Below are 24,000 nucleotides of genomic sequence, written 5' to 3'. Positions count from 1 at the left end.
CTGATCCAATTATTGTCTTGTGTCACCTTGAAAGCCTTTATTTTATTTGTACTATTGTCTATTTGTTAGCAAACAGTTTCACACATCTATGAACCATATTAATTCAACTCAGTTCCAAAATCATGTCCTGATATTCTGTGTGGAAAAGAGCAAGTTGGCCAATTTTTTTAAATTTTAAAACATATTTTGATCATTAAAATGACAGGTGTTTTAAAAAGGACAGAGAGAATCCTGAGTTCAGAAAATAGCATTGTTTGAACGTCACCATGAAGCTAAAGGCAAATACCAACCTTTTGTATTGACCTACTGACTCGACTGCAACCACTAAAAACACAACCTGCCAAAGCAGTCATGAGTTATGAACCACATCGCAATAAGAAAGCCAACAAAATCGATCAAGAAATATTACTTATTTTTGGCTGACACGATTCTACTGCAGCAATTCTGATACCAAACGCTATTTGCAAAATTAAAAAGAAGTCTGTGAACAACATGTCAACATGTTTAGTTTCCTGGAAACAATGCTGTGATTTGCTGCTATTCAGAAAGGGACAGAATGAAGGATTTGGCACCATCTAGTGGTGAAGTTTCAGATTACATACAATACCCCTCCGTTCACTCCCAGATATTCAGGAGTGAAAAACTTTGATATCGGCTCAGCAGCGTTTAATTTGTACACGAGAACAATCACTTAAAGTATGACGATTTTTTTATGCTCTAAGACTTGAACTAAACTAAAAGTCCCTTTAAAAATGATGACGTTTAGTTTATTTCATCAAATAGAAAACTAAATGTTTTATGTGGACTGTAAGGTTAGTAGGAATAACAGAACAAAACTAAATCAAAACCAGCTGTTAAAATTATTCCCATATTTCAGTAACATGAAAACAACTTAGATAAACATTTTTCTTTTTTGTAGATTTAATGTAAATATGCATTTTAAATAGACGTATTTGTACAGTTTTTTGTTCCTTCCATCACAGACACAGTATGTTGTCATTGTTTTTAATAACGATTCATCTGAAGGCCAGAAAACATTTCACCTTCCATCTCATTTTACAAGAAATTTATATTTTAAACTATTATTTTTTTTAAATAAACACAAAAGAACAACAAAAACTTCCATCATTCATCTTTCACAACAGAAAGAAAAAAAACATCTATCCTGCGTGTATTCTCATGTGTGTCTGTAGACGTTTCTTTATTGGAAATCTTTCCCCACAAATGTCACAACCATACGGTTTCTCTCCTGTGTGGCCTCGCATATGTATCTTCAGAGTGCCGCCTTGTGTAAATTTTCCCCCACAAACATCACAACTGAATAGTTTCTCTCCTGTGTGTACCGTCATGTGTCTCTTCAGATGGTGCGGTCTTCTAAATTCTTTCCGGCAAACATCACAACCAAATGGTTTCTCTCCTGTGTGGACTTCCATGTGTAACTTCAAAGCGTCTTGTTGTCTAAATGCACCCCCACAAACATCACACCTGAATGTTTTCTCTGTTTTTCTCCTGTGGACCCTCATGTGCATCTTCAAACTTCCCTTTCTGCACCAAACATTGTCCTTGCCTTCACTTTCAGGTCCAGAATCTGACAAAGGTTTTTGCCAATCACCATTCATGAGTTCAGCCTCAGACGATTCTGAAACCTTCTCATCATCAGCATTTAGATGTGGATTTAGGTTCCTGGCTGGTCCTGATCCCCCACAGTCCTCTCCTTTAGTTTCTGTTTGTATTGGTGTCTCTGGCCTGTGGGTTGGAGGCTCCACCTCTCTGTTGTCCTCCGTCTGGCTTTGATGAAGCTGTGAGGTCTGAGGTTTGTCATCTTCACTCTTCACAGTAACAGCAGTGGAGAGGAACTTGGTGATATCAGCCTCCTCCAGCTGCTCTCCCTCTAGACGGGTCCAGAGATCCTCCAGGTCCTCTTTCATGTGGAGGGGCTCTGTGTCCTCCAGGTACACAGGGGGGGCATCTTCTTTAATCTCCAACAGCTGCTGGACATCTGCAGGGAGCACATTATGGACAACAGTGACTTCAGACTGATATCAACTTTCATTAGTGGAGACAGTCAAGAAACTTGACTAAATGTACACGTGTTGCTCTTCATGTACAAACACAGAAATACATAATACAAAACAACAGTCTGAGGTCTCAAGCTAGCGCAGGACTGGCTCATCTCCAACAAACCTATTAAAAAATAAGAGACTTGGGCTGAACCCACAATGCACCCGTTTCCCTCACTTGAGTCTTAGTTCCTCCGACCAGGATGCATGGAGAGACGCAAGGAACCCATCCAAGGAGAGAGGAAACGAGGAAATTAGTTTTAAATGAAACGACGCGTCCGTCCTCGAAATAGTCTCGTGAAGCGACGTCTGAGTAAAGTTGTTTGTAGTCTTTTATTGTTGTTCAGACCTACAATGAACATATTTTAACCAGATGGTGAACCAGAAGACAAGTAAAATATATAACCTGAGTTTAATCTGTGATCCGTCTTCACTCTGGTATGAAACTCCAGCGACCAGGAGGAGATGCAGAACATCTGATCATAATAATATGCAGACAATAGTTCATGAAACACAACTCAGTGTGACTTGATAGTGTTGATTCAAAAAAGATGATAATCAGAAACAGGAGGCCATCATCAGGGTGTTGCGTCAGCAGGGAGGGGAAACACGCAGCTATCGCGATAACATGCGAGACTTCCCTTGGTAGCAAGTTTAGCGTCATGCTAACAGCTAGCAGCTCCGTGTCCGTTGTACAGGTCTACCATCAACACACACTGGCGAGTCAGCGCTGCTAACAGCGGATCAGTGTCAACATTGGGGCCGTGGCTACGTGCTGGATCCCCCAGAGGGGCCGTGGCTACGTGCTGAATCCCCCAGAGGGGCCGTGGCTACGTGCTGGATCCCCCAGAGGGGCCGTGGCTACGGGCTGGATCCCCCAGAGGGGCCGTGGCTACGTGCTGGATCCCCGAACACGGTGGTGAAGAGTGCGATAAACGGAAAATACACCACGACTCACTCCAGGTGTCCAGCTGCTAACACTGCACCAGTAAAACGAGCACGAGGACCGGAAATGATAATGAAAAAGCACAAACCTGATCTGTGTATCTCGTGTTCTCTTAAACGAGAAACTATCTCCTCATACTGTGATGTGAGTCTGTCCAAGTTCCCAAAAGTCTCTTCAGAAGCCGCGTGGACTCGCTGCTTCACCAGCAGTCTCAACATTTCTGCTTTAGACATGGAGACTACGGAAGCTCTTGGACCAGCCGGTCCGCGGGTTGGAGCTCCTCGCGGCGCATGCGCAGGACACACGTCTTCCACTTGTTTTTCTCCCGTCGCCTCAACGTGCAGCCCAGAGATTGGACGGGACGTCGCTCTGTTCCTGCTCGTCGTCCCCGTTATCTGGTGGGTTTTGATGAGCTACTCCTTCTCGCAGCTGCAACATCGCTCATGCTGTGTGTGCTCGGTGTCTCTTCCAGTGATCATCTTGAATACCTCGTCCGTCTTCTTACAGTGTTATTAACAACGTAAACAACCTGGATCACAGTGTAAGCTGTTATATTGTGTTCTTAAACAGCTCTGTAGGAAACAATGCTCTGGGGTCTGTTGCTGGGGCTTTTATTGTGAAGGGAAAACGGAAGAAGACGGAGGAGTGGTTCGAGTGACGAGTGAGAGGAGAATAAAAGCCATTGCCTTCTTGTATTCTAATTTTATTATTATTATACAGTATTGGCGCACAATATTATTACGTCATTAACAAAATAAACAATATAGTTCATAGTATATTACAAGAAGAAAAACATTCTGCGCCAGGAAACCTTTTGGGGCTTTTACTCTGAAGTCCAGAAACTAATGAACAGGAAGTGATGGTCCTCACTCTGGTTGGCTTGGAACAAGATGGCGTCCGCTCGAAACGGAGAGACCTTTATGGGCAGAGTACAATGAGGAACTTTCTGCTTCTAGAGAGGAGAACGAGGGACAACGCAGACTACTGGACGCTGTTTTCAACCCGGAAGTCCGGATACAAAGAGCAGGTTGGTTCCTTCATCTCTTTAAACTGATAGAACCAGTTCTGGAGGAAGTATTCACATCATGTAGTGAGGTAGAGTTACAGGTACTGTACTGAAGTATTCACATTGTGTACTGAGGTAGAGTTACAGGTACTGTACTGAAGTATTCACATTATGTACTGAGATAAAGTTCGCCCGCCCCAGTTTTGTACCCTTGGTACTTAAGAATAGGAGACTGACACTGCGGCTACATTTCTGTATGTCAAGTGTCAGTCTTTTTTTTATTTATTTTTTTACATTTTAACACTAACACTATACTTGTATCAAATAAGTAAATTTAATTAATTCTATTTTTTTTTTACACTGCCAGTGATTCGAAATGGTAGAGTGAAAGGACTCTACCATTTCTCCCCTGCCCTCCTGGATGAAACCTGAGTCACATGGGCGGCCTGAGTCACATGGGCTGTGCAGCCAATCAGAAGACGGCCTGAGTCACATGGGCTGTGCAGCCAATCAGAAGACGGCCTGAGTCTCCCACTTAAGGAATCTGCTCAGTCATCCTGTCTCTCTCACCCCCCTCCTGGATGAAGTAAGTCAGACTTTTTCTTATCTCTCTTTCTCTCACGCTCTCAATAATATTAACATTGTTCTAATGTATAAGATAGTTAAATGGGTGGATGTAGTTTAATTATACATATTTCATGGTAAATCTTCCAAAAACGATCTTTTCTCACACAGTGGCTCATAAAAGTCTCACAAACTGCAGTGCAGAAAAACAGAGCTTTACTCAAAATGAATGCTTGAGTTGCCTGAGCACATGTTATGAAGGCAATGGGGTGGTTATTACTGCAAATTACTCATTACCAAAGTATTTAAATGTGAGAGACGTCTCATTGTGTGTATTAAATGCGTAATAGATTAAATGATCAAATGAAGTAAACATGACTTAGTGAAAATATATCTCTTTTTTCTATTTTCTTTCAGAAATGTCTCCAACTAAAGAGAGCCATCAGTGCCCGATCTGCTTAAAGTTATATGATGCGCTGACACAGCACTTAAGAAGGGGGCATCATGTGCACAATACACAGGAGCGCAAAATATTGTTAGATATCGCATCAGGGCGAACCAATGTTAGAGTTGGAAAATGTCCAGTCAATGGCTGCTCTTTTAACGGCAGGAGACTGGATGAGCACCTGAAAAAAAGTGGGCATCCAGAACTCACACGAAAGCAGAGAGAGAGAGAATTATGTAATGTCAAGAGGGTTAAGGCGATAGGCCTCCTGGCTAAGTTGAGGGCCTCCATGCCGGAAATACAGATGGTGTCCACCTTGGACAGGCTTGATGACGAGGACAGAGGTCAGGGGGTGGAGGAGGAGGAGGAGGAGGAGGAGGAGGAGGACTGCCCCAGGAAGAGTTGTGGCAGAATTCTTGAGGGTTACAGGAACCTTCAATCACAATTCCAAAACAAAGAAGAGGAGCTTATTCAGTTTGGGAGAAGGAACAAGAAGCTTTTGAAAACGATTCGAAGAATGAAAAAGGCCTTAAAAGCGGTGAGTGTGGCTGGCTGGAAGGGGAGCAGCATCATCCTTGTTGTCAAAATAATATTAATTATAAAACTATTTATTTTTTTCTCCCTCAGATGAAGGACGGTGCTGAGGAGGTGGAGCCGTCAGAGGTGGCTGAGCCGGAGGTGGAGCCGATCGAGCCAGAGGAGCCGGAGGCCGAGGTGGCGATGCAGGAGGTGGAGCCAGAGGAGCCGGAGGACACTGAGGTGCCAGGGCCCAGTAATGTTTTCAAGGGCACTGGCCGAGGCTGCACAATGAGGAGGCTAAAACTGCCTAAAAGCATTGGTAAGCAAGAAGCTGACATTGTGTGTGTGATTTAAGATTATACTTCAATGTTAAATGAAATTAAGAATTAAAACTATGTCTCAACCCGGGATCGGGTTCGAAAGACTGCAAGATGATTATCGAAAACTTCTATTTATAGGACCCGAAGTTGGTGCACCAAGTCCGTTTACAGGTCTTTGTCTCGTGGGGGGTCCACATCACTCTAACTAGTATTAGTACAGTGATGATTACTGTGTCTTTACTAGTATTAGTACAGTGATGATTACTGTGTCTTTACTAGTATTAGTACAGTGATGATTACTTTGTCTTTACTAGTATTAGTACAGTGATGATTACTGTGTCTTTACTAGTATTAGTACAGTGATGATTACTGTGTCTTTACTATTATTAACTTGGTCAAATGTTATTTACATTAACTTTAGGGTTCAATTAATACAAATAAAATGAGTTGAACGCTAATATATAGAATACGGTGTGTGTGTCCGGCTTGATCCCAACTTGCTCCGACGTGATGCACATGTGGTCAACTGTTGTCCATATTGTGCTCCTTGCAGATGTTCAGCAGCTGTTGGAGATTACAGCAGAAGTCCCCCCTGAGTGTCTGGACCTGGACCAGGAGGACCCGGAGCCCCTCCACATAAAAGAGGAGCCAGAGCCCCTCCACATAAAAGAGGAGCCAGAGCCCCTCCACATAAAAGAGGAGCCTGAGCCCCTCCACATAAAAAAGGACCCGGAGCCCCGCCACATAAAAAAGGACCCGGAGCCCCTCCACATAAAAGAGGAACAGGCGGATCTCTGGATCCGTCTAGAGGGAGAGCAACTTGTTGTGCTGGAGGATGCCGATATCACCAAGTTCCTCTCCACTGCTGTTACTGTGAAGAGTGAAGATGACAAACTTCAGACCTCACAGCTTCATCAAAGTCAGACGGAGGACAACAGAGAGGCGGAGCCTCCAACCCACAGGCCAGAGACACCAGTAAAAACTGAAACTGAAGGAGAGGACTGTGGGGGATCAGGACCATCCAGGAACCTAAATCCACATTGTAGTTCACATCCAAATGCTGATGATGAAAAGGCTTCAGAAGCTTCTGAGACTGAATTACTGAACGGTGATTGGCGAGAACCTTTGTCAGATTCTGGACCTGAAAGTGAAGACAGTGACAATGTTTGGAAGGAGACCAGGGCACCTGAGTCTATTGCACATGTCCTGAAATATAATGAAGGCCTTGTAAGTCATGTGGGATGTAACACTGAACGGTTTTACTACAAGGAGCTTCTGCAGAAAAACATGTGTAATTTTGGAAAAATGTCTTCCGGCTGTTTGGAGGGAAATAAATGTTTTAGCTTAGTGAAGCAAAAGAATGAATCACAGCCAAGACTTCTCACAAGAAATAAACCATTTAGTTGTGATGTTTGTGGAAAAAGATTTACACGTAAGGGATATCTGAAGAGACACATGACAGTCCACATAATAAACAAACCATTCAGTTGTGATGAATGTGGGAAAAGATTTGTAGAACAGAGATATCTGAAGCGACACATGATAGTCCACATGATAGAGAGACCATTCAATTGTGATGGATGTAGAAAAAGATTTAAACTACAGGGAAATCTGAAGAAACACATGAGAGTCCACAGACTTTATGATTAGTTTCTTCGAGTTGTGAATAATTAATGATGGAGCTTTTCGTTGTTCTCCTTCTCTTGTGTTCATTTAAAAAATATGTAAATTGTTTAAAACGCCATTTGTTTGTAAAGGAGATGGAAGACAAAGGGTTTTCTGAACATATGAGGAATTTCTAAAAACAAACTAAAAACTCTATACAACTACATCTGTGTTTAAAAATGAATGTTGTAGTCCATCTCGGACCACAATAAATATCATCTTGAATACCTCGTCCGTCTTCTTACAGTGTTATTAACAACGTAAACAACCTGGATCACAGTGTAAGCTGTTATATTGTGTTCTTAGACAGCTCTCTAGGAAGCAATGCTCTGGGGTCTGTTGCTAGGGCTTTTATTGTGAAGGGGAAAACGGAAAAATGAGTGGTTCGAGTGAGAGGAGAATAAAAGTGGTTGCCTTCTTGTACTATTTTATTATTGAATAGTATAGGTGCAAGATAAACCCTCCGCTACATTAGTAGCGATTTATTAACGATTTATTTACAACCTAAACAGCATGGTACGGAAGCCCATTCCGGCCACGCAAAAAAAATAAATTTGGACCAAAAAAAAATAAATAATTAGGACCAAAAATAAATTAGGACCAAAAAATAAAATAAAAATTAGGACCAAAATTTTTTTTTCGTTGTCTTTTTTTCCGTTGACTTGAAAAAAGGCAACAAAAAAAAAGTTTCATTCCAGGAGAGAAATGAACTTGACTACTGACTACAAATGGCAAATTACAGTTACAGCCTAAATATAATTGTAGCTAATATATGTACAGACAAAGTACATTGTTGACCTTCCATTGACCATTTTTAAGAACTGAATAAAATGCAAAGTCCACACATATATTGAATGAATTATTTACTTTAAAGTAACCCATCAATACGGGCTTACGGGTCGTTGACATTGCCAAGCAAGCACTGTTTTATATTCAAGTGCTCTTGTTATTTACTAAAAGATATTTTGAATTGAAACAAGATTGGACTTTTTTTTTTACCTATACTTGTTTTGTGGTATGAACAATACATATTTACATTTAAATGAAGGTATTGTAAAACCAAAGTGATAAAATAACGTATTGCTTAGATGTTTTCTTTATTTTTGTCAATTTTTGGTCCTAATTTTTAAATTTTTTTTGGTCCTGATTTTTTTTTTTTCTAGTCCTAAGTTCTTTTTTTGTGGCGAGAATGGGCTTCCATAGATTGGTCACGTCACGTGGAAAAAAAAAACTTTCTGGGGCTTTTACTCTGAAGTCCAGAAATTCAAATGTCCGGAAGTGATGGTCCTCACTCTGGCTGGTTTGGAACAAGATGGCGTCCGCTCGAAACGGAGAGTCCTTTGTGTCTGTGAGGAGAAATAGTGTGAAACCAACAGGATAACTCCTCCTGGTCTCTGTGTGTCCGGAGGAACCTTCTGAATGGACTTTTCTCTCGATGCTTCTCCTCGGACTCATCTCCCGGTAGCCTATAACGCTATCGAAGTTAGCTTAGCATATTAGCAACACGGCTAGTCGTCGGGATTGTTTGACGGAGAGCAAACGGGCTTCGTGACGGAGTTTGTGTGGAGAACAAGTTGCTGTCGTCGTGTGAACATGTGTAAAGTCCAAATGCTGAGAGCGTTGGTGGAGCAGCGACTCACTGCGGCTGCGCAAGAGATATTTGGGCTGTTTGAAAGAACGATAGCAGAGTACGAGGAGGAACTTTCTGCTTCTAGAGACGAGAACGAGCGACAACGGAGACTACTGGACGCTGTTTTCAACCCGGAAGTCCGGATCCACAGAGCAGGTTGGTTCTGTTGGTTCCTTCATCACTTTAAACTGATTTAAACAGTTCTGGAGGAAGTATTCACATCGTGTACTGAGGTAGAGTTACAGGTACTGTACTGAAGTATTTATATCATGTACTGAGGTAGAATTACAAGTACTGTACTGAAGTATTCACATCATGTACTGAGGTAGAATTACAAGTACTGTACTGAAATATTCACATCATGTACTGAGGTAGAGTTACAGGTACTGACGTATTCACATCATGTACTGAGATAGAAAGCGAGGCGCTGCAACAGCTCCACCGACTGCGTGGCCCAGTGCATGATGGGAAATACCTGGCTGTCTCCACATCAGAGAGCTGATTGGTTCTTCGATCTGACACAAACACCATGGACCTGTTGTAGAAAATCCTTATTTTCTGTTTAGTTGTAATACTTCACGCTTGACTGAGGGTTAGGGTCTCAGGTTGAGCACCCTTTGCCTGCCGCACTACTGTCCTGCTCTTTACAAATGTTATTGTTTTGTATTTCTGTGTTTGTACATTTAGTCAAATCTCTTGAATGTCTCCACTAATGAAAGTTGATATCAGTCTGAAGTCACCGTTGTCATAATGTGCTGCCTGCAGATGTCCAGCAGCTGTTGGAGATTACAGCAGAAGTCCCCCCTGAGTGCTTGGACCAGAACCAGGAGGACCCGCAGCCCCTCCACATAAAAGAGGAGCCGGAGCCCCTCCACATGAAAGAGAAAGAGGAGGATCTCTGGACCCGTCTAGAGGGAGAGCAGCTGGAGGAGGATGATATCACCAAGTTCCTCTCTACTGCTGTTACTGTGAAGAGTGAAGATGACAAACCTCAGACCTCACAGCTTCATCAAAGCCAGGTGGAGGACAACAGAGAGGCGGAGCCTCCAACTCCCAGGTCAGAGACACCAATACAAACAGAAACTAAAGGAAAGGACTGTAAGGGATCAGGACCAGCCAGGAACCTAAATCCACATCGTCATTCACATCCAAATGCTGATGATGAAAAGGCTTCAGAATCTTCTGAAACTGAATTCATGAATGGTGATTGGCGAGAACCTTTGCCAGATTCTGGACCTGAAAGTGAAGACAAGGACAATGTTTGGAAGGAGACCAGGGCACCTGAGTCTGCTGCATACGTCCTGAAATATAATGAAGGCCTTGTAAGTCATGTGGGATGTAACACTGGCAACAAATCCTTCAGCTTCTTCAATTGTAGTACACGGTTTTACTACAAAGGGTTTCTGCAGAGACACATGATGTGTCATTTTGGAAAAATGTCCTCCAGCTGTTTGGTTAGAAATAAATGTTTTAGAGTGAAGCAAAAGAAAGATTCACAGCCAAGAGTTCTGAAACGAAAGAAAACATTTACTTGTGACATTTGTGGGAAAGTATTTACACAAGGGGGAAATCTGAAGACACACATGAGAGTCCACACAGGAGAGAAACCATTTAGTTGTGAGGTTTGTGGGAAAAGATTTACACAACAGGGAAATCTGAAGACACACATGAGAGTCCACACAGGAGAGAAGCCATTTGGTTGTGATGTTTGTGGGAAAAGATTTGCAGATCATCAAGGTCTGAAGAGGCACATTAAAGTCCACACAGGACAATTTGGTTGTGATGTTTGTGGGAAGAGATTTGCAGAACAGAGAAATCTGAAGACACACATGAGAGTCCACAAAGAAGAGAAACCATTCAGTTGTGATGAATGTGGAAAATTATTCAAAAGACGGGAATATCTGAAGACTCACATGAGTGTCCACACAGGAGAGAAACCATTCAGTTGTGATGTTTGTGGAAATAGATTTACAGATCGGGGAAAACTGAATAGACACAAGAAAGTCCACACAGGAGAGAGACCATTTAGTTGTGACGTTTGTGGGCATAGATTCACAAGACAGGGACATCTGAAGACACACATGAGAGTCCACACAGGAGAGAAACCATTCAGTTGTGATGTTTGTGGGAAACAATACACAAGACAGGAAAATCTGAAAAGACACATGAGAGTCCACACAGGAGAAAAACCATTTGGTTGTGATGTTTGTGGGAAAAGATTTACAGAACGGGGAAGTCTGAAGGAACACATGAGTTCACATAGAAGATAATTTGTTTCTTCCAGTTGTGAGAGATTACTGATGGAAGTTTTGGTTGTTCTCTTTCTCTTGTTTTTTTTTTTTTTAAATATGTAAATTCTTAAATGAGATTGAAGGAACATCTGCTGAATCTTTATTGAAAACAATGACAACATACTGTGTGTCTGTGAAGAAGGAAACTAAAAACAAACTAAAATCTCTGTACAAATACATCTGTATTTAAAATGCATATTTCCATCTAATGTTTTAAAATCTACATAAAAATAAATTTATGCAAGTTTACTTTGTGTTCCTGAAACTTTGGTGACACTATTTTACAGATCGCATCGTTTTGTATAATTCTCTAGAAATAAGTTTCTATGTAACTGTAAACTCACAGGAAGGTTCTTGGAAAAGATATGAAGGATAGTTAGCGGGAAAGTAGAAACTGTTTTTAACTGCGTCATCTAATTGGTGTCTAGTGTCACCTAGAAAGCCTTTATTTTGTGTTAGTGACGTCAGTCTGCAGCGGTTAAACAACAATGTTGTAGTCCATCTCGGACCACAATAAATATCATCAATGCTCTGTTGTATGTTGCTGGGGCTTTTATTGTGAAGGGGAAAACGGAAAAAGGAGTGGTTCGAGTGAAGAGTGAGATATGATCTGATGGATAGTTGAGACAGTTTTCAACTACCTGATCTAATTAATGTCTTGTGTCACCTAGAAAGCCTTCATTTTTTTTGTACTATTGTCTACGGACAAGCAAACTGTTTAACACATATATGGATAACATCAATTCAACTGTCCTGATATTTTTTGAAGGGGACTTTTAATTTAGTTTTTCCAGGAAATTAACAACACACGCTGATGTCTGTGTTGCCAGGTCATCTTGTCGGGGCTTAAGCTCTGTTTTGAGTGAAGAAAACGTGATATGTGTGAACATGGGTTCACACATTATGCCTGACTCCCATCACCCTACTGACGGCGCCACAGAGACATTCAAGAACAGCTGCGGAGCAGAATCGCTGCGTTTGGTTCGAGCCCCCATGACGTCATCATGTGGTCAAGTATCTAAACGAATACCTCGAGTGAGGCAAGAGGTAAGGAAGTGGTCGCTTTTCTGAGCGCTAGACTTTTGTTGAATTTACTTTTGGTTAGAAAGAAATGTTTTAGAGTGTATTTGTACAGAGTTTGTTGTTCCTTCCATCACAGACACAGTATGTTGTCATTGTTTTTAATAAAGATTCAGCAGATGGCCAGAAAACATTTTACCTTCCGTCTCATTTACAATGAATTGCATTTTAAACAATTTACATTTTTTTTTAAATTAACACAAGAGAAAAACAAACACTTTCATCATTAATCTTTCACAACTGGAAGAAACTAATTGTCTCCTGTGTGGACTCTAATGTGTTTCTTTAGAGTTCCATGATCTGCAAATTGTTTCCCACAAACATCACAACCAAATGGTTTCTCCCCCGTGTGGATTCTCATGTGTCTCTTCAGATTTTCCTGTCTTGTGCATCGTTTCCCACAAACATCACAGCTGAATAGTTTCTCTCCTGTGTGGACTCTCATGTGTTTCTTCACATGTCCTTGTTCTGCAAATCTTTTACCACAAACATTACAACCAAATGGTTTCTCTCCTGTGTGGACTCTCATGTGTCTATTCAGATTTCCCTGTAGTGTAAGTATTTTCCCACAAACATTACAACCAAATGATTTATGTCCCGTGTGGACTCTCATGTGGGTATTGAGAGTTCCCTGATCTGCAAATCTTTTCCTACAAACATCACAACCGAATGGTTTCTCTCCTGTGTGGATTCTAATGTGTTTCTTCAGAGTTCCATGATCTGCAAATCTTTTCTCACAAACATCACAACCAAATGGTTTCTCTCCTGTGTGGATTCTCATGTGTCTCTTCAGATTTTCCTGTCTTGTGCATCGTTTCCCACAAACATCACAACTGAATAGTTTCTCTCCTGTGTGGACTCTCATGTGTCTCTTCAGATGTGCCAGTCTTTTGAATCGATTTCCACAAACATCACAACTGAATGGATTCTCCCCTGTGAGAACTCTTGGCTGTGATTCTTTCTTTTGCTTCACTCTAAAACATTTATTTCTAACCAAACAGCTGGAGGACATTTTCCCAAAATTACACATCATGTGTCTCTGCAGAAACCCCTTGTAGTAAAACCGTGTACTACAATTGAAGAAGCTGAAGGATTTGTTGCCAGTGTTACATCCCACATGACTTACAAGGCCTTCATTATATTTCAGGACGTATGCAGCAGACTCAGGTGCCCTGGTCTCCTTCCAAACATTGTCCTTGTCTTCACTTTCAGGCCCAGAATCTGACAAAGGTTCTTGGCAATCACCACTAATGACTTCAGTCTCAAAAGATTCTGAAGCTTTTTCATCATCAGCATTTGGATGTGAATGACGATGTGGATTTAGGTTCCTGGCTGGTCCTGATCCCCTACAGTCCTCTCCATCAGTTTCTGTTTTTATCTGTGTCTCTGATCTGCCGACTGGTGGCTCCGCCTCTCTGTTGTCCTCCGTCTGGCTTTGAAGCAAGGTCTGAGGTTTGTCATCTTCACTCTTCACAGTAACAGCAGTGCCTAGGAACTTGGTGAGATCAGCCTCCTGCAGCTGCTCTCCCTCTAGACGGGTCCAGAGATCCTCCTCTTCCTCTTTTATGTGCGGGGGCTTTGGGTCCTCCTGGTCCAGGTCCAGGCACTCAGGGGGGACTTCTGCTTTAATCTCCAACAGCTGCTGGACATCTGCAGGGAGCACATTATGGACAACAGTGACTTCAGACTGATATCAGCTTTCATTAGTGGAGACAGTCAAGTAATTAGACTAAATGTATATTTGTTGCTCTTAATATACAAAGGCAGAAAAACAATACAAAACAATAACACAATGACATTTGTAAAATCTTAGGAAACACTGAGCTCCTCTTTCCTGTCTCCTCCCCTCCCTCCTTCTGGATGAATGCATGTCTCTTCAATGCACATGACTAACTCTACTTCTTCCCTGGAGCCTCTGTGCTTTCTCGCCTTGCAGGTTTCCATGGATCTAACTGTCTGGAACCGGCCCTGATAATAATAAAGCGTATTCATACAACACATTGTGTCGCTGCCTGCTTGAACCATAAGTGGTTCTGCGCTGCCACATTGAGGGCCGTCCCAAGGCTTAAACCTGTAAAACGAGCATGACGACTGGGGATAATAATGCAAGTGCACAAACCTGATCTGTGTATCTGAACTCGAGGGTTGAAAACAGCCTCCAGTAGTTTCTGTCGTCGCTCGTTTTCTCTTAAACGTGAAACTTCCTCCTCATAATCTGCTGTGAATCTGTCAATCAGCCCCAAAGTCTCTTCAGAAGCCGCGTGGAGTCGCTGCTTCACCAACAGCCTCAGCATTTCTACATTAGACATGGAGACAAAAGGTTGTGGTTGAATAGTCAAAACATGACCTAACGTCTATTCTTAGATACTTTGTGTCATGAAGACGACGTGAACAAGTGACTTTACAATCGACGTTGGAATAGAAATTCCAAAAAAATGATTACTCTGACTAAACGGACCAGCATTGCTGCGTTCCTCTTCCCCTGAAGTGCTCGCCAAGTTTAACCCTTTCATCAAAGCTTCTGTCACTGAAGTCAACTCAAAGAATGAAGGCTGAGTCTGCAGGACAACACCAGAGAGAGCCGATCAATACGTCAGTTTGATCCCTTTACAGCATCTTGATTACTTCACAGCATCTTGATTACTTTACAGCATTTTGATCACTTTACAGCAGTTTGATCACTTTACAGCAGTTTGATCACTTTACAGCATCTTGATTACTTTACAGCAGTTTGATCACTTTACAGCAGTTTTCAGCAACAGCAATGTAACGTTGGTAGTTTGCCAGCAGGTTTAACAGATTATTGAAAGTTAATATAAAAGTTATAGAAACTGTTATTTACATGATCTGCGTTTGTCTTCATGATCGTTTGTTCTTGTGAACGAATGACACGTCACTTTAAATGTTGCCACCGCAAAGAATTGTGGGTCGCTCTGATCGCCTTTCCTTTGGTAAAGGAAGGTCCAGTGTTTCCTATGCTGAAGGAGTTAAGTTTGGAAGCATTGAAGATCATTTCCTTTGCATTTAGAGAAATCCAACAGTTCGTATCACGACGCAGACTTCTGCGATAACATGCGAGACTTCCCTTGGGAGCTAGTTTAGCGTCATGCTAACAGCTAGCAGCTCCGTTGTTCCTTAACAGACGTGTCCAGCGTTACGCCATCTACCATCAACACACACTGCAGACCTCCTCCCTTCCTCTCCCCGCTCTCCGTTGTCCTGTCCGCCCTCTGATGGCGAGTCAGCGCTGCTAACAGCGGATCAGTGTCAACATTGGGGCCGTGGCTACGTGCTGGATCCCCAAAGGGGCTGTGGCTACGTACTGGATCCCCAGAGGGGCTGTGGCTACGTACTGGATCCCCGGACATGGTGGTGAAGAGTGCGATAAACGGCAAATACACCACGACACACTCCAGGTGTCCAGCTGCTAACACTGCACCAGTAAAACGGGCTCGAAGACCGGAAACAATAATGAAAAAGCACGCACCTGATCTGTGTATTTGAACCCGAGGGATGGAAACAGCCTCCAGTAGTTTGGTTCGTAGCTCATTTTCTCTGAAACGTGAAACTTCCTCCTCGTAAACTGCTGTCAATCTGTCAAACAGCTGCAAAGTCTCTTCAGAAGCCGCGTGGACTCGCTGCTTCACCAGCAGTCTCAACATTTCTGCTTTAGACATGGAGACGAACTCAAGAGGCTCTGAGAGACGTGCCGGTATGCAGAATGGATGTCCTCTCAGCGCATGCGCAGTAGATGTCCCACTGGATCCCGCCCTGCTCTGACGTCATAAACACGCAGCATTTCTTTCTTCTTTTACGGTTTGTCAATAATAATAAATATATTATATTAAATATAGATGAAATTAATCCGCGGTATATGATTTTCAAAGCAGTTATATCTGCCCCCATTCCCTTCCCATCACACACCTCATTATATTTATATAATATATATATATATATAACACACAATGTTTTTACATTCATACATCTCATGACTTTTTTTTGTCATGACTTTTTTTTGTCATGACTTTTTTTGTCACAATTATGACTTTTTTCTTTTTTGTCAGCTTTTTTTTGTCATGACTTTTTTTTATCGTGACTTTTTTTTGTCATGACTTTTTTTTGTCATGACTTTTTTTTGTCATGATTTTTGTCATGACTTTTTTTTGTCATGACTTTTTTTTGTCATGACTTTTTTTTATCGTGACTTTTTTTTGTCATGACTTTTTTGTGTCACAATTATGACTTTTTTTCTTTTTTTTTGTCATGACTTTTTTTTGTCATGACTTTTTTTTGTCATGACTTTTTTTTGTCATGATTTTTGTCATGACTTTTTTTTGTCATGACTTTTTTTTGTCATGACTTTTTTTTATCGTGACTTTTTTTTGTCATGACTTTTTTGTGTCACAATTATGACTTTTTTTCTTTTTTTTTGTCATGACTTTTTTTTGTCATGACTTTTTTTTGTCATGATTTTTGTCATGACTTTTTTTTGTCATGACTTTTTTTTATCGTGACTTTTTTTTGTCATGACTTTTTTGTGTCACAATTATGACTTTTTTTCTTTTTTTTTGTCATGACTTTTTTTTGTCATGACTTTTTTTGTCATGACTTTTTTTTGTCATGACTTTTTTTTGTCATGATTTTTGTCATGACTTTTTTTTGTCATGACTTTTTTTTGTCATGACTTTTTTATCGTGACTTTTTTTTGTCATAACTTTTTTTTGTCATGACTTTTTTTTGTCATGATTTTTGTCATGACTTTTTTTTGTCATGACTTTTTTTTGTCATGACTTTTTTGTGTCACAATTATGACTTTTTTTCTTTTTTTTTGTCATGACTTTTTTTTGTCATGACTTTTTTTGTCATGACTTTTTTTTGTCATGACTTTTTTATCGTGACTTTTTTTTGTCATGACTTTTTTTTGTCATGACTTTTTTTTGTCATGATTTTTGTCATGACTTTTTTTTGTCATGACTTTTTTTTGTCATGACTTTTTTGTGTCACAATTATGACTTTTTTTCTTTTTTTTTGTCATGACTTTTTTTTGTCATGACTTTTTTGTGTCACAATTATGACTTTTTTTCTTTTTTTTGTCATGACTTTTTTTTGTCATGATTTTTGTCATGACTTTTTTTTGCCATGACTTTTTTTTGTCATGACTTTTTTTGTCATGACTTTTTTTGTCATGACTTTTTTTTGTCATGACTTTTTTTGTCATGACTTTTTTTTGTCATGACAAAAACCTCCTCGTAAACTGCTGTCAATCTGTCAAATAGCTGCAAAGTCTCTTCAGAACAATTTAAAACAGTATTTTCTCTAAAATGAGCTTGAAGCAGATGCTAACCTCGCGCCCACATCGGCCAGGTGCTAAAGCGAACACATCCGTAGCCTTTTAATAACTATTACCGTCGTTAAGGAACTTTTCATTTCGTCCCGTTTATTTCTTTTAACTTCCGGTTTTGTACAGTCAAAATAAAGGCGTAACCGGAAGTTTACCGACTATTGTAACACAACCTCAAAATAAAAGACAATAAAAAAGGGAACAAACTATTAAAAATACTTTAAACTCTCATCTGAATGTATCTTTAAAAGCGTAGAATATATTACATAGTTTAAATACTGTTCCAAATTTATTATAGCACCTTTTGCACTCTGCACTACTGTCCTGCTGTTTACTACTGTCAGTGTGTTATTGTTTTGTATTATGTATTTCTGTGTTTGTGCATGTATGAATGTACATTTAGTCGAACTCCTTGAATGTCTCCACTAATGAAAGCTGATGTCAGTCTGAAGTCACCGTTGTCCACAATGTGCTCCCCGCAGATGTCCAGCAGCTCTTGGAGATACAAGCAGATGCCCCCCCCTGAGTGCCTGGACCAGGAGGACCTAGAGCCCCTCCACACAAAAGAGGACCCAGAGCCCCTCCACATAAAAGAGCAGCTGGAGCCCCTTCACATGAAAGAGGAGCTGGAGCCCCCCCCACATAAAGGAGGACCCAGAGCCCCCCACATAAAGGAGGACCCAGAGCCCCCCCACATGAAGGAGGACCCAGAGCCCCCCCACATGAAAGAGGAGCCGGAGCCCCTCCACATGAAAGAGGACTTAGTCAGTTATGAGGATTGGCAAGAACCTTCTGGACCTGAAAGTGAAGACAGGGACAAAGTTTGGAAGGAGACCAGGGCACCTGAGTCTGCTGCACATGTCCTGAAATATAAGGAAGTCTTTAAAAGTCATTTGGGAATGTCCTCTAACTGTTTTATGAGCAAGAAATGTTGTAGAGTGAAGCAAAAAAAAGAATCAGGGCCAATAGTCCACACAGGAGAGAAACCATTCAGTTGTGATGTTTATGGGAAAAGATTTACAGTAAAGGGAAGTGTGAAGAGACACATGGGAGTCCATAGGAGATCATTAGTTTCTTTCAGTTGTGAAAGATTAATGATGGATGTTTTTGTTATTCTCTTTTTTTTGTTTTTTTTAAACAATATGTGAATTGTTTAAAATGTAATTTGTTTGTAAATAAGATTGAAGGCAAAGGGTTTTTTGAACAGCTGAATACTGTGAAGAAGGAAACTAAAAACAAACTAAAATCTCTAATCAAAATACATATTTTCATGTAATGTTTTAAAATTTACATAAAAAAACTTTGTGTTACTGAAACTTTGATGACACTTTATTTTACAGATCCCAACATTTTGTATAGTTGTCTAGAAATAAGCTTCTATGTAACTGTAAACTCACAGGAAGGTTGTTGGAAAAGATATGAAGGAAAAGCCTTCATGTTATTTGTACTTTGACTACAGGAAAGTTTAACATATATCAATACTATCAATTCATTCCAAAATCAATTTTCTATGAGCTTCCCTTGACAATGTCCAAATGTTCTGTGTGGACAAAAGCAAGTTGCCATTATTATTTAGTTTACGTTGACAAAATTAACGCTTTAAACTCCAACAACGAAACGTGTCGATCACAGTTTGTGTTGTATTTAAATAGAATCTGTGATTTCTTCAAGACCAACATAATAATCACAACCTTGTTTTCATTGGCATTTAATCACATGAATACATGCTATTGTGACCTCTGACCTCTGCTGCCCCTAAAGAAGTGCTCTGGTCAGCGGCCTCTGAGCGAGACGACCCTCTGACGGAGGTTTCGCTCTCTGCTTCTGGAAAGCTGTGAGGAACAGAGGGGTGCAGTGTGTCATCTGAAACGTCACCACTAGATGGTGCCACATCCTCCATTCTGTCCCTTTGGAGAGCAGCGAATCACATCCTTGTTTCCAGGAAACTACAAAGGTAAACATGTTGAGAACAACCTGAACTAACCTGCTTTTCTATTTTATTTTGCAAATAGCGCCGATAACAACAGTCCTCACACTCTCTCCATCCTTGATCCACGTGACGTCGTCACACCCCGGAGCACGGATTGACCTCGTGACCTTCGTTGGTTTCTCCTCCATCGTCACCACGTCTGAGAACTCTGAGGTTGAAGAGGGAGAAGCTCAGAGCCAGGTGAGGTTGGAATATGTCGACATTACCTCCGCATCATTTCTTATGTTTCTTCCTTTTCTTTATCCGGATGAGGGTCAGAGGTTCGAGGCTGTGATAGATTGTTGATGAATATATTTACAACAAGGCATAAATAAACTCCACTCTTCTTATTTTTCTTGACCTGCGGATTATTAAGGAGTATTTTTCCACTTTAGTTCTGCCAGTCGGGCTGGATCTGAGATGACTGACAGGAAGCTGCATCTTTCTCTTCGTTAGCGCTGAATCTCCAACGAGCAGCTGTTGTTCTTTTTTCATTTTTATTTCCTGGCAGACTCAGAGGCCGAGTCCAACTCGCTCTCCGTCAATACAACCTCAACTACCCGGTCAGGTGATTAGTCACAGCCGGTTGCTCATGGAGGGGAAGGTCGTGGATATTTTGGGACCCGTCTTGATAACGTCTGGCGGTTCTGATCCCAGAGGACGGCTCAGTGGTAACGGGGATCACCTCGAGGTCGCCTCCGCGGTCGACCTCGCCGCTTCTTTCATGACGCCCGCTCGCCCTGATCTCACGCCATCATCCGCACTTCAAGAACTCTGTGGTCCGGATATGTTGCATCGGTTTCCCTCCTCGTGGAGGTCCAGCCTCCACAGATCAAACCAGACCTCTCGGTCGACGCGGTCGCAAGAGGAAAAGACAGAATCACATTTAAAGTCCGGCTGTTTACAGCTTTGACAAATTAAAAGCAAAAGAGAAAATATTGGAAATCATGACCGGCCACCAGATCGCTCACATTGAACATATCCTGTCCATATTTCATATTTAAGTTGAAATTGAATTTCATTTGATTGTTTTTTCATTGATCACTTATTTTATTGTATCTACAGTGGATAGTTTTATTCTCTTTTAGCATTCTAGTGTTTATATCATGTAGTTTTACGAACGTTACTATTCTATTTTTATTGTTTTCCTGCTCCACGCTTTCATATTTTCAGCCCTCAGTCATCTTGAAGCACTTTGAAGTGCAGGAACCTCCATGAAAGCTGCTATAAAATAAAGTTTGCATGATTGATTGGAGCTCCAGAAAGGAAGCGTTCATGGCGGAGAATTAGTTTTAATTATTCATTTGGCCGGTGATTGAAACCTGATGAAATAAAGATCAGCTGACACGACTCGGTCATGATGGAACCCGTTTAGAGAGACTCACCCAGTGAGACTCATCCAGCAAATCAACCCTGAAACAGAGACATCACGACGTTAAGTTGAGCTCCTCAGGGACTCTGAAACGCAGCGTCGTCTCCAGATTCACCACCAAACTGTTTTTTAACTGTTGTGACAGCTTTTCACGACGCCAAGCGGTCGTAAACGGCTCTCAGTGAACGCAGTAAAGCTCGTTCTCCACATCGCAGCTCGCTGCAGGCGGCCGCTGCTGCACGAGCTGCAGACCAGCACAACAACAACTATCAGGGTTTCCTGTCAAACCAAACTAAAGAGTGTGTCTCTGCAGCCACGAGGGCTGTTTAATAATGTTGTTCTGATGAAAGGAACACACGAGATGTTGATCAGATGTGTAAATATCAGAAATGAAGATGACAGAAAGAAATGAAAAGGTTTGAGGTCCAACTATAAAAAATGACTTTCCTCATAATGAACGCTTCAATATGAGCTTGAGCTGAGCGGTAGATGTAAATATAAAACAGATATAAATATATATATAAATATAATATATATGAATAGCTAAACATACAATGTATATATAAATATAAATATCATATATATATAAGAATAATAGATATAAATAGATATAATAGACATAAAGCTCCAGCGACAGTTCACTTGACGCTCTTCACATTGGATGTGAGATGTGAAGTGACTAGAAAGTACAACCACACACACACACACACACACACACACACACACACACAACCACACACACACACACACACACACACACACACACACACACACACACACATGCCCCAGAAATCCATCTTCTCTGTTTTCTGTTTCCAGGGAAACGGCAGATATAAATGCATCAGAGAGCAGAACAGGATGAAGAGGAGGAGGAGGAGGAAGGAAGGCGGAGGAATCGAGGAGGAGGAGGAGGGAGGAGGAAGAAAGGAGGAGGAGGAGGAGGAGGAAGGAAGGAAGGAGGAAGAAGGAAGAAGGAGGAAGAGCAGGAGGAAGAAAGGAAGGAAAGAAGGAGGAAGAAGGAGGAGGAGGAGGAATCGTTCTGAAAGAACCACAGAGGTTGTGTTTCCTCGTGATGACTTCACTTCCTCACCGTTGTGTCTTTGTGTGAAGAGAAGCTCCAAACAGAGAGAAGAACACTCCACATGATCCATTATGATCCATTATGATCCATTATGATCCATTATGATCCATTATGAGCCCTTATGATCCATTATGAGCCCTTATGAATGATACGTTACAGAACTGTTCATGCAACAAAGACACAAACACATTCCAGCGTCATCGGATCTTTTTCTACTTTCTCAGCGGCTCAGTTTGTGACATTTGTCACAACCAGGATGCAGGAGGGAAAGCCGACTCCCTCTGCTGCCAGAATGCAACCTGATGGAGGGAGAGGAGGAAGAGGAGGGAGAGGAGGGAGGGGAGGGATGCTGCCGGGTGGGGGAGGGGCTCTCATCCAACATGGATGAACAGTAGGATTACAGACGGGAGCCGAGTCCTGCTCTTACCTCACAGTCTGCTCATGGGATATTTATATTTATACCCCTCATCTTATCTAACCGAGGCTGAGGAAGAGACCTCCGCAGGCTCCGCCCCCAGGAGGAGGAGACCTCCGCAGGCTCCGCCCCCAGGAGGAAGAGACCTCCGCAGGCTCCGCCCCCAGGAGGAGGAGACCTCCGCAGGCTCCGCCCCCAGGAGAACAAGACACACACAAGTCATGACGCCAGTATTTGCTTTGCAGGTGAAGATGCACCAGTAGCAACATTTTTCAGCAGCACACATAGAGGCATGTCTTCAGCTGCACATGTCCAGGCAGCTCAGGAGCCAATCAGCAGCTCAGGAGCCAATCAGCAGCTCAGGAGCATATTAAAAAAAACCGCTCCATAAATTGTATTTGGGTGCATTGGCGCGAGCAAGATGGCGCTGTCCTCCGTCAGCACCGCGGACAGCTCCCGGTCCGTTTGAGTGGTTTCGTGTTGTTTGTTGGTTTCGTGGATTTATTTGTGGAGTTGGAAGGTGTCACGTGACGGCTCCCTCGCTCGGACAGAGCCGCCAGATGACGCCACGCCGCATCCAGGTGTCGCGGGAGGAAGCTGTGAGGCGCGCGGCAAGAGGAGAGGGAGAACACTGAGGATCAGCTGGACCGCTGAACGGGACTGTGTCGCCCACCCACCTTCCTCCTCTTCCTCCTCCTCCTCCTCCTCTCCCGCCTCCTCCTCTGCAGCGGCAGTCTACATCGGAGGGTTCAGGAGGAAGGTATTTACCCGGCGGCCTCGGGGCTGCGGCGCTTTCACGCCGGAGAGGAGCGCGTTTCTCTGGAGGAGAGATGGAGAGAACACGAGAGGAGACGGAGATGCGTTCAGGAAACACTGTCGCGTAGAGCTCTCTGCCAGCTCGAGCCCTGCTGCACCTCATTCTGTATTCTTCAACATCGCATTAGTGTTTGAACACCGCCGACATGAAGATGCTGCTGCTGGCGATGACGTCATCCGCGCTGTTCAGCCGCGGCTCTGCCCTCAGCTCTCACTTCAGCTCAGGTGAGCCGACATTCATCCATAACACACACACACACACACACACACACACACACACACACACACACACACACACACACACACACGGCGCAGTGTGTCCGTGCTGAGATTTTAGCATAAAAAAAGAGAAAAGGCTGTTTTTATTTTATTTTATGAATGCTCATATGCAGCTGTGAGGTCTGTGAAGGTGCAGGTGAAGGGGGAGAAAGGCATTGTGGGAACACATGAAGGCTTCCTCTAATTGGCTCGGTGTCCAAT

The 24,000-nt window shown here is 42.1% G+C and overlaps 3 protein-coding genes and 1 long non-coding RNA gene across 8 annotated transcripts; 3 read left to right on the top strand and 1 right to left on the bottom strand.

Moving 5' to 3' along the window:
- Positions 1-3,166: 3,166 nt before the first annotated feature.
- On the top strand, positions 3,167-5,364 carry LOC137801869 (uncharacterized). Of its 4 annotated transcripts, none has more exons than XR_011079924.1 (4): positions 3,167-3,404; positions 3,963-4,033; positions 4,396-4,598; positions 4,994-5,364. It is a non-coding gene; the product is annotated as an uncharacterized lncRNA (long non-coding RNA). The 4 variants fall into 4 exon arrangements; XR_011079923.1 differs by having other exon boundaries at positions 4,380-4,598; XR_011079921.1 differs by lacking the exon at positions 3,167-3,404 and having other exon boundaries at positions 3,825-4,033.
- Positions 5,365-5,409: 45 nt separating this feature from the next.
- Positions 5,410-7,750, top strand: LOC137801845 (zinc finger protein 200-like). The gene is made up of 3 exons (XM_068599255.1): positions 5,410-5,559; positions 5,649-5,859; positions 6,414-7,750. The coding sequence occupies exons 1-3, from the start codon at positions 5,539-5,541 to the stop codon at positions 7,508-7,510; spliced, it is 1,329 nt and encodes a 442-aa protein (XP_068455356.1). The 5' UTR covers positions 5,410-5,538; the 3' UTR covers positions 7,511-7,750.
- Positions 7,751-8,831: 1,081 nt separating this feature from the next.
- On the top strand, positions 8,832-13,792 carry LOC137801834 (gastrula zinc finger protein XlCGF57.1-like). Of its 2 annotated transcripts, XM_068599236.1 has the most exons (3): positions 8,832-9,311; positions 9,921-10,477; positions 12,277-13,792. In XM_068599236.1, exons 1-3 carry the CDS (start codon positions 9,119-9,121, stop codon positions 12,310-12,312), a joined length of 786 nt encoding a protein of 261 aa, XP_068455337.1. In that variant the 5' UTR covers positions 8,832-9,118; the 3' UTR covers positions 12,313-13,792. The 2 variants fall into 2 exon arrangements, with proteins under 2 accessions (XP_068455337.1, XP_068455336.1); XM_068599235.1 differs by lacking the exon at positions 12,277-13,792 and having other exon boundaries at positions 9,921-12,245.
- LOC137801832 (zinc finger protein 436-like) lies at positions 12,464-16,233 on the bottom strand. The gene is made up of 3 exons (XM_068599230.1): positions 16,014-16,233; positions 14,646-14,822; positions 12,464-14,176 (listed from the first exon to the last, which is right to left on the bottom strand). Exons 1-3 carry the CDS (start codon positions 16,201-16,203, stop codon positions 12,777-12,779), a joined length of 1,767 nt encoding a protein of 588 aa, XP_068455331.1. The 5' UTR covers positions 16,204-16,233; the 3' UTR covers positions 12,464-12,776.
- Positions 16,234-24,000: the final 7,767 nt, after the last annotated feature.

Source organism: Clinocottus analis, unplaced genomic scaffold (genome assembly GCF_023055335.1).
Source record: "Clinocottus analis isolate CAN_PGR_092001 unplaced genomic scaffold, fCliAna1.0.p SCAF_44, whole genome shotgun sequence".
Lineage (NCBI taxonomy): Eukaryota > Metazoa > Chordata > Actinopteri > Perciformes > Cottidae > Clinocottus > Clinocottus analis.
Note: the sequence above shows the minus strand (reverse complement) of the source record. Positions and strands in the feature narration are given on the sequence as shown.

Coding starts and splice junctions, on each gene's coding strand:
- LOC137801845 (XM_068599255.1), top strand. CDS start 5,539: ATGAAAAAGGCCTTAAAAGCG. Junction 5,560..5,648: donor TGAAAAAGGCCTTAAAAGCG/GTGAGTGTGGCT, acceptor TTTCTCCCTCAG/ATGAAGGACGGTGCTGAGGA. Junction 5,860..6,413: donor AAAACTGCCTAAAAGCATTG/GTAAGCAAGAAG, acceptor TGCTCCTTGCAG/ATGTTCAGCAGCTGTTGGAG.
- LOC137801834 (XM_068599235.1), top strand. CDS start 9,119: ATGTGTAAAGTCCAAATGCTGAGAGCGTTGGTGGAGCAGCGACTCACT. Junction 9,312..9,920: donor AGTCCGGATCCACAGAGCAG/GTTGGTTCTGTT, acceptor TGCTGCCTGCAG/ATGTCCAGCAGCTGTTGGAG.
- LOC137801832 (XM_068599230.1), bottom strand. CDS start 16,203: ATGTCTAAAGCAGAAATGTTGAGACTGCTGGTGAAGCAGCGAGTCCAC. Junction 14,823..16,013: donor GGTTCAAATACACAGATCAG/GTGCGTGCTTTT, acceptor TGTCTAATGTAG/AAATGCTGAGGCTGTTGGTG. Junction 14,177..14,645: donor AGTTCAGATACACAGATCAG/GTTTGTGCACTT, acceptor TGCTCCCTGCAG/ATGTCCAGCAGCTGTTGGAG.